The following is a 9,660-nucleotide window of genomic DNA, read 5'->3' as shown; positions in this document are numbered from 1 at the left end:
ACCCCACAAAGGAGTATTCACTTCTCCACTATGAAGGCAGGTCAAGGTGGCGATTCCTTCACACAAGGTTAGGGTGAGCTCCACAACGATTAGAGGCTCCCAACACAATGTAGGGATAGTACAACACCAAGCTAACCTCCACACGAGCTCATCTCAAGGGATACCACAAAAGGAATCCTAGGGTTACAAGATCCACAAAGGATTGGGTGGGGATGGCAACATCTTTCTTGGTGGAAGTGTAGATCGGGACCTCCTCCTTCACTCCTCAAAATCTGGGCTTGATTGATTGGCTAGGGAAGGAGATCCTCAAGATTTGAGTTCAACAACAATGGAGGAGAGAGATTAAAAGGAAGCTAGGTCGGGCTGGAGAAGAAGGCCTCCTATTATAGGGGCTTTCAAATCGAACCGTTTTCTCCCATATCCGTTCAACCGGCATTACCGCTCATGCGAGCGGTACTACCACACACTTGTTACCGTTGTTGCCCTTATCGGGACACACGGGCTCGAACCGGTACTACCAGTACATGTACCGTAACTTGTTCGGTGAGCTCTGTGACCGGGACGGTACCATGAGAGGTACTGGACCCGGTAACACCGTACGTGTTTCCCCTGACTGGTACTTGACTGGTACTGCAACCGGTACTACCGCGAGTCACGATCAAAGTGACTTCAAGCGGTAGTTCTGGTCACGGTATCGGCTAGGTACCGGCAGGGTTACTACAAGCAATTCCAAATGTGAGGTATCGCCAACGGTACCTCGAGCGGTACTACCTCTTCCAAAACGGGAGTGGTAGTACTGCATGCGCGGTTCCAACTAACTTGTACAGGGTGCTGACACCCATCCTCCCTATGGCCTCCAGGGGAACTGCATCACCTTTCTCACAAGAAGCACTTCGCCCTTCTAGAGAACTATCACTTTCAACGAAAGTCACATCACAAGATTCCACAACTCGACCGGTGGTCTTGTTGAAGACTCTATAGGCATGCGAATCCGTAGCATAGCCAATAAATTTACCTTCTTGAGCCTTGGAGTCAAACTTGGATAAACATGTATCCTTGATAAGCACATAGCACTCGCAACCGAAAACCTTGAAGTAGGAGACATTTGGCTTGTTTCTGGTGAGGATCTCATATGGTGTCTTCTCTAAACCCTTGCGAAAGTATAGACAGTTGGTGGCATGGCAAGCGGTTGGGATAGCTTCGGCCCAAAAGTTGTATGGGGACTTGTATTCCATCATCATGGTTCTTGCGGCTTCAATCAAGGTTTGATTCTTTATTTCGGCGGCTCCATTTTGTTGATGAGTGTAGGATGTGGAGTATTGGTGTTCAATGCCTTCATCACTGAGGAACTCATACAACGTGTAGTTCTTGAACTCCGTACATCTTGGCGTCAAACTTGCGTTGAACTTGGTTGGCGAACTCCATCATCGTCCGTTGAGTCTCACTTTTGAGCTTGAAGAAGAAAACCTGGGGGAGCTCTCCTATATGTGTTAGAATTCTACTTTTATGATCCTATCATAACACCGCTTGATCATTATCAAGTATTTGGATTTGGGGGACAAACATTTTCTTTTCGGTACTTTGTACCATCATGAAAAGTGTTGAGTGTTTGGTTTATTTGATGCAACATTGTCCTCTTGGGAGTTAGTTATCTCATTCCTTTGTTTTTGGTTTTAATTAGCTTTTTATAAAGATAAGTCTAAAGGATTCAATCTTGTGTTGATTTGAATTTTTTATATAATTTGGACAACCGTTGTTTCTTGATTTAATTAGTGTTTTGTTCAAATTGTATTTTCATTTGGTTCTTGAAAGTCTTATGCATGCATAGTTACTATATGTATATCTTATGGCATGTTTTGCTTTATATGTTCCAATATATAGGGTAAACGCCATGAAATTCTCAATTGGCTAAGATGTGCATGAAATTCAATTTCATATCAATATGCATATATTTATGTGGAATTTTTCCTATATGTTGTTGTGTATCTAACTACTTTGGACCCAATTAGTTTGGGGACCATCTTGTAGTTAAATTTGTTTTAGGAACATGGAGATACATTGGATGCTTGTCTCATTCTTAACGAAGATGTTGTGACTAAATGATAATTGGGGGGCAAGCTAGGATAAACAATGAACTCATATCTAGTACATTCACACCAATGCTCTCTCGGTAACAAGTATCCTTTCATGCACTCTTTCTTGTACCCAATTGTGTGGTTGCATGTTGGCATGAATCTCTCTGTTTGCAAATATCTTAATGAAACCTCTTTATTGTAAATTGAGTTCTTTCTTTTGGTATCCTTTAATTGTGATACTTGTTGCTTTTCTCAAAGCATCCCAACTATCTTCTTTCTCCTGTTGATATTTGTGATGTCTTGATGTGTTTGTGGTTGAAGTCCATTAACGTACAATAAGATAAAATTAAGCCTTTGGCAATACTATCAAGCAAAGATCTTATTGGTATATTGCATGACTTCATGTTGGGTATCATATTCTAATTCTCTTACATCTATTTTGTGTGTTCATGTTTCTTGTGGATAAATATCTTCATGATATTGTCTACTTAGAGAAACTTATATACATGAGAGATGATACATATCCACTTGATATCTTCTTTATTTGTTGTGTGTTGATTGGTCGTGATAAGCAATATCATCCATTGAAGACTATGGTGATGCACTTTGCTCATCCTTGTATTAGTCTTATAATGTGCTTGGTCATGCCTCTCACATATCCTTTTGGTTGAGCCTTGTATTATGATGTCTCTAACCTGTTGCTCAACCATTCGTTTGCTGCACGTGTTAAGCTTATTTCTTATATATGGTCTCTTACAATTGCATGTATTTTAAATGGTAATGAGGGAATAAGGATTTCATGTTGTGCATATTGTATTCAAATGTTACATTCTAATTTATGCACGTATCTTCGGGAGCTTCCTCATTTTATTTAAAGAATTAGTTTGTGGTGATCATAATATTTCATTTAACTTGGTATCTTCTGTTTTGAATGATATCATATGAGTGATGATTCCATGTTTATGTTTGTGATATTTATACTCCAATGCAAATTATGTATTTTTGTGCATAAATCTTGAGGAGCTTCCTCATATTATTCAAAACACTCTTTTTGAACTTATCATAATATCTATTTTTCACTTGGTATCTTCTTTTTGATTGATTTGATTGCTTGCTTCATTTATTGAAACTTCTTAACTTTGTTATCTTTTTCAATCTTCAATTCTCGTTATAGTGTGATTCCCTCCGAGTATTAGTCATTGGATACGTGCATTTGAAGTCTCCGAAGATTTTTTTAGAAGAAAGAGAGATCTTTCCTAAAAAAGCTAGTTTCAACTTCCAAGGCGATACACAACAGCATTTTTTCTTTTACTCTTAACATACTGACGTACTTCCAGGTTTGAAGGTTGAGTATAGCAGGAGATTCCGCTAGGGCAACAAAAGGGCACCTATAAAACACGACAAACCCATAAATTACGGACAACAGAGACAAGCCATCTCACAGACAAACTAAATTCATCTAGCAGGCCTACAACAGTTCCAATCTACACATAATGTGGGCATTCAAAGATTCAGTCGCTCAGAGCATCACTTCTTGTGTGAAACCTCAGGGGTAGATACCATCTTGGCCGACAGAGAAGCTATGTCGTCCACGCATTCATAGAGGTCTTTCTTTATCCCTGCAGTTGATGTTTCTACGAACTCTTTATAGTCCGAAATGTTATCGATGAGCTGCAGCAGTTCCCTTGCACACGCCTGAGTCTCTTCATCAGTTTCCCGTAATGTATCTCGGAGACTCTGTTCAGAAGTCTGCCGAATCACAATAGTGTAAGTGATTCTGTTTGTCCATGGGGCACAGAAACTGAATAAAATAAAATAAAAACACAACACAAGGAAGTACCTTTAAAAAGTCGTCTGCATCCTTTTCAACAGTACTCATTTCATGTTCCTTCTTCTCCGATTCATCTTTCATTTGTCTAGCATCAACTGTACAACTTGAAACATGGTTTCGAATTTCAAGATCCAGTGAATCCACCTGAGTGACCATCTGGGAACAGAAACTGAAATGTGAACAGGTACAAAAAAAAAACTTGTTCGCAGTTTTGCATTTATTATCCAGAAGGTTACAGAATAGTTATTGTGATTGTGTTGTACGAAGCATATAACTAGGTTAGCCTCAGTCTTAGCATAGATAAACCTTTTTGGCAACACAAGAATTTTACATATTTCGCATGGCAACAAGAGAACATCCCTAATTTCAAACTGGGTCAAATTGTGCAAGTTTATCACGAGCTAGGCATCTCAATCAGTTTATGCAGCTCAAACTAATATTTACAAAATGAATTGGATTGGCAGTGGAAAATAGTATAATTAGATTTTTCATGGAAATATTTTCATAACATCATAACTTTATGGCTCTTTACTAACATATTCATATGAAAACTAACGGTCAAAGTTGCACGCAGAAACTGCATCAAAATTTAAAACTCAAAACAGCATGTTTTGTTGAACTGAGGGGGTAGAAAATAGAGGAAGTAAGCCATTGGCCAGTGTTGACTTGGGATTTTTCCAAAGAGTTCACTTGAGAAATGTTTGCATGATGCACAGCATACAAACAATAAGCCAACTATTTTCTATACTGTAATGAGTACTAGCATATGGTACAGAAGCTCCATTTACCAGAATTGTGAGTTAACTTTCGCTAAAAGATAAGGGTTTCCGCTTTGATGCATGAGTTAAGTTCATGAACATACCAATGGTTAAAACAGACTTTAGGTCTTTGTTTTTTTAATGTTTTGATGTATGCACTATATGAACCTTCATCCCTGAATATGTGATACCACAAAATATTCCCATAGCCCAAGGCAGGGTTGTTAAAGGGAAGATTTGGACACAGATACCCTGAGCGATCCGTTCGGTGGAGTTAATATCACTCATTTAGAACACCAAAACCTACTGAGCTCCCTTTCTCCCTGTTAGCTATCCCTATTGCTACCCGCATGTGTTGTCTCTCTGCTGATCCTCTCTTGCACGCGTGCTTCCTCTACCTCACGCTCCTACCTCGCTGCTTGGCACATGCAAGCCTCCATTGACCATTCTTCATCTCAGGTGTCACTCAGATCGCCAGCATAACATGAGTATTGCAACCAAATGAAGAGTTGAAGAATGGCGCGTTATCACTCTAAAATTCTGAAGCTTTTGTATTCTCTGGGCAAGCTTTTGTCTCTTTCCTGACCGATAAGAACCATATGAACCCCACATGATTAGGCCTAATCTCAGTTTCCCTCTTCCTTTAGCCATGTTCATGGTAACCTATCCCAATCGAATATTCAACAACCTCACGACGAGTTCCGCAGTGACAAAAAGGATGTGTGACGACGCACACTTTGTGCGCGCCATCATAGGCTGCGCAGACACTTTGGCACTGCTGCACACGCCATGGTTGAAGTCCCTGAAAGTTTCTTATTCAAGCTATGGGTCAACGTCTGTCTCTTACAAATTACAAGTACAGGTCGTCGCCGTCTAAGTCAACAGCGTCCGAGTCAAACAAGCTGTCGCCCCTTTTACCATCTGGCCCGTCGACAGAGCCGTCTCTGTCTCACAAGGCTAGCGCCACCTAATGCTGGACTAAACAGTTAAAAAATTGCGCTGCATATTCACTGAAGGAGGGACTATAAGATGACTAACCTCGTTATTTTTAGCCTGTAGAACAGAAATCTGACTCTTTTTCTCCTCCAGCATTTTAGCAATTCCTTGCAACTGCTTTTGCAGATCAATTGACTCATCATGCTTTGAGACAAATATCCGTTTAGTCTCATTAGCAAGAGCAATGAGCGCAGGTTTTAGGGCAGTTTTGTAGGTAGTACCAAGGATCTCAGCTGGGGAGGATCCTTTTGAATTTATCATGTACTGGAAATCAATACTGGGTTTCAACCTGCAAATTGGCATAAGAGTGATTTACAATAAGGCACCAAACTCTAGATATAATTAACGAAAATGACAATAAATGATATCTTTCTGGGATCTTGATCTTTGTTTGCTTCAGTGCTGCCACCAAATAACTGGCACTGGGAGCCAATTTAGGCATAATTCAAGAATACTATATTTACCCAAAACCTAGCTTTTGCTTTTATATTTCTCAATTACCTAATCCATCAATTTTACCGTCAAACATAAAGAAGCTAAAAGAACTAATCCTGCACGATTGCCTGGCTAGAAATCTAAAATGTAGAAACTGGAGTCTCCTTTGGAGTTTGCACATTAATTCTAGAGAAATAGAAAAAAGCTACATATAATCTGTTCATTTTACGATCAAGCTGAACAAAGGTTTCAGATAAATACTCGTGCAGCAAGAGGTCTTGGTTCAAGCATAATAGTCTAAATCACAAGGACAAATTATGTCGGATAGTTGAAAAAACTTGGAATTTCAAAGGTGGCAAACACAGGCTAAAGCAATAAAGTAGTTTCATACCATGTAGATAGACGAAAGTAGACTAACGCTTGTCAGACTAGATTTTCCTGCCAGATTCAAACTTCATACTATCTTTCATATATGACATAATCAAGCCTATCATCCAGAATTTAAATATGGCATCTTTATACTCCGTTATATTAGGTATATGACCTTTAGAAGCCTGCGTATTAATCCTAGAAAGGCAACTAAAGATTCCCAAGTTGATCAGGGTTATATTATAAAAAAATGGTTAAATTATCTCTTGAATATGATAGACACAAAACTCTTGTTCAATTAGTATCACATCATGAAAAGTATAGACTATCCTTATTAGTTGGAAACATATATTTAGTACTATCGTGCAGCTACCAATTAAAACAAGGCACACTAATCAGACAAGAGAAAAAAAACATACTCTAATATGAAAAAATATGGTGAATCAATTAGACGTGTATGTAAGTAAATATATGCTCTAAAAATGCCATAATCTTTCTACAAGTAACAATATTATCAAGCAAAATAGATAGGAGGCTCTTTGTAAAATTCTATGCAGCATAGCCATATAACCTTCCTAGAAATTTTTCCATATATGAATCCATTGTTGTGTAACATGATGCTAAGTTCAACAGCAAAAGATAAAGAAAGGAATGATCAGGGACAGTCAGACAGGGAATCAAGAGACTTAAACTACGGATATAATTTAAGGGAGAACAGGAGACAAAGTAGATCAAGGGTAAAAACATATCATGCCTAACATCTTTCCTGCACTTTCTGCTGTGTAACACCGCAATGTTGGAACCGTCTAATGTAAACTACTGAAGGACTGCCTATTCACTGTCTCAATCAGAAGTCTATGTATGCACAGATCTGACCTCAATAGCAAAGTTAAACCTCTAAACTGCAGTAACCACAAGACTCCTATAAAAAGTAAAATAAGCAATACTGATTAATTTTCGAATGAAGTACCATTTAAACTATGGAGATTAAGAAGGCCAAACATATTGAACTATGGAGCACCCTCTCAGCACTAGAATAGATAGAATTCTTACTTTCTGAGGGCCTGGTTGCACAGCTCAGCAAGCCCCTCAATCTCCTCGAGCTTAGTGAGCAGTAAAGCTTCGAGTTCCCATCCCTTCTCCTCCAGCACCGCATTGGCACTCTCCACCTTGGCAATATCATTCTCCACCGCTTGCATCTCCCTAGTCATCCTATCGACATCCCTCACATTCACCACCTGCATCTCCACCTTTTTCACTAGCTCCTCATTCTCAGCCATCATTTGCTGGCCATTCATTACCTTGGACTCGAGCTCCTTCTCTTTGTCCAGCAGCGCGTCTTCCTTCTCCTTGATCTTGGTGGACCAGCTCTTCACCACAGCCTCAAACTTCTGAACGTCCGCGGTGAATGCCTCCTTCTTCTCCTCCAGTGCCCTCAGGCGAGAGGGCTCCGAGGTTTGCTTACTCCGCTTGGCTACCAGATCCTGGACCTCCTTCTCCAGCGCCTGAACGGCCATTTCGCAGGCATCGGCTTGGGCACGGGCCTTGGAGTGGTATTCCTCGTCGAGGGAGGCGACAGCATCATCCTCACCAGTGAGGAACAGGTAGTAGCTGTCGGTGAGGTAGAGCATCAGGTCATTCGAGGTGGGCACGGTGGGGGAAGAGGATGCGTGGAGGTTGTCGACGACGCGGGAGAGAAGGGTGAGCCAGTAGAGGACGGAGAGGAGGGGCGGCCAGGAGTGCGGGGTCCCGGGGGCCTTCAGGGCGGAGCGGGTGAGCTTGTAGGGGCAGCCGAGGGAGCGGAGGAGGCTGAGGAGGTCTTCCTCCAGGGAGGTCTTGACGGGGTAGCCGAGGTGCTCGAGGAGGTGGCGGAAGGCGGCGAGGATGTCGCGAGCGGCGGGGAGGGGCGCGCGGAGGTTGATGGAGGGGGCGAGGTAGGAGTTGACGACGCGGAGGGCGGCGGCCTGGGAGCTGCGGTCGGAGAGGTTGGCGATGGGGGCGGCGAGGGAGGGGCCCGTGGCGATGGAGGAGGGGCGGCTGCTGCACAGGCTGAAGGCGTCGGAGTCGCGGCGGGAGAAGGCGTCGTCGAGGTTGCGCGGGTAGAGGGGCTGGTCCGTCATTGGGGTGCGATCAGCCGCCGAGGAGGGCGCCACGGAGGACTTCGGATGGCGGCCGCCGCCGCCGCCGCCGCGCCGCATTTCCGGTGCCGGAGTTGGGGTTTGGAGATTGGAGAAGTGCGGGTTTCGATTCGATTTTGGGGGAGACTGGCTTTTGGAGGTGGGGATTTCAGTACCGCGCGCTCGCACGCGTGAGCTTTGTGTTGGGCCGTAGCCCAGTAGGCGTTGTTTTTCCTTTTTTTTTTCTTCCGGTCTTTCCTATTTCTTATTTTCTGTCTCTTTTCTTTATGTTTCTTGTTTTGCAATTTTTCATTTTACTCTTTTATTTTATTTATTTTTAGGAATGTTCATAAAATATAGTATAATTTCCCAACCTCTGAATACTTTTCTAGTACTTGTTACCATTTTTTCGAACCCTGTAAACATTTTCTAAACCATGCTTCAAACCTATTTTGAACCATGGGAACATTTTTTTGAACCTCGTGAACTTCCTTTAACTGGTGAAAATTCAATTTACCAGGAAAAAAATGAAAACATGGAAAATCTTTTTAGTTAAGTCGGTTAAAATAGTTTTGCTTTTTCCCTCGCTCGCCCCTTCTAGTCAACGTCTTCGATTTTTTGTTGGTATCAAATATATTACCTCCGTCTAAAAATAAGTGTCTTATTTTTATCTAGATATATATATATCTAGATACATTTTAGTTATAAATATATCTGTATCTAGAAAAAGTTAAGACACCTAATTTTAGACGGAGGGAGTAGAACTTGTGTAGTAGGATTTACCGCCTAGAAAAAAAGAAGATATCTGGGTATGCAAGGAAGAGAGTGAAGAGTTCAGAGGCACAACTCAAAGCACTGTGTACATCAGAGAATCGATACATATGGTCTGCAGTGACAACATCACAACAAAAGTTTCCAAGCATACCGTGAAGAAAATGGAAAATGCCCCAGCATCTTAAGTCAGGTTTCGTATCCTAGTAATACCAACTTCAGAAACATGTGAGCATCAGCGCTTGGAGGCAACATTAAGAGTAAGTTGTCGGACAACTTTTTTTTTTTTGAGAAACACGGTACACACG

At 41.5% G+C, this 9,660-nt stretch overlaps 1 protein-coding gene across 1 annotated transcript; it reads right to left on the bottom strand.

The window, feature by feature from the left end:
* Positions 1–3,359: 3,359 nt before the first annotated feature.
* Positions 3,360–8,662, bottom strand: LOC124683212 (kinetochore protein NDC80 homolog). Its single transcript, XM_047217770.1, has 4 exons — positions 7,518–8,662; positions 5,703–5,949; positions 3,916–4,062; positions 3,360–3,824 (listed from the first exon to the last, which is right to left on the bottom strand). The coding sequence occupies exons 1-4, from the start codon at positions 8,660–8,662 to the stop codon at positions 3,603–3,605; spliced, it is 1,761 nt and encodes a 586-aa protein (XP_047073726.1). The 3' UTR covers positions 3,360–3,602.
* Positions 8,663–9,660: the final 998 nt, after the last annotated feature.

Source organism: Lolium rigidum, chromosome 1, assembly GCF_022539505.1.
Source record: "Lolium rigidum isolate FL_2022 chromosome 1, APGP_CSIRO_Lrig_0.1, whole genome shotgun sequence".
In the NCBI taxonomy this organism is placed as follows: Eukaryota; Viridiplantae; Streptophyta; class Magnoliopsida; order Poales; family Poaceae; genus Lolium; species Lolium rigidum.
Note: the sequence above shows the minus strand (reverse complement) of the source record. Positions and strands in the feature narration are given on the sequence as shown.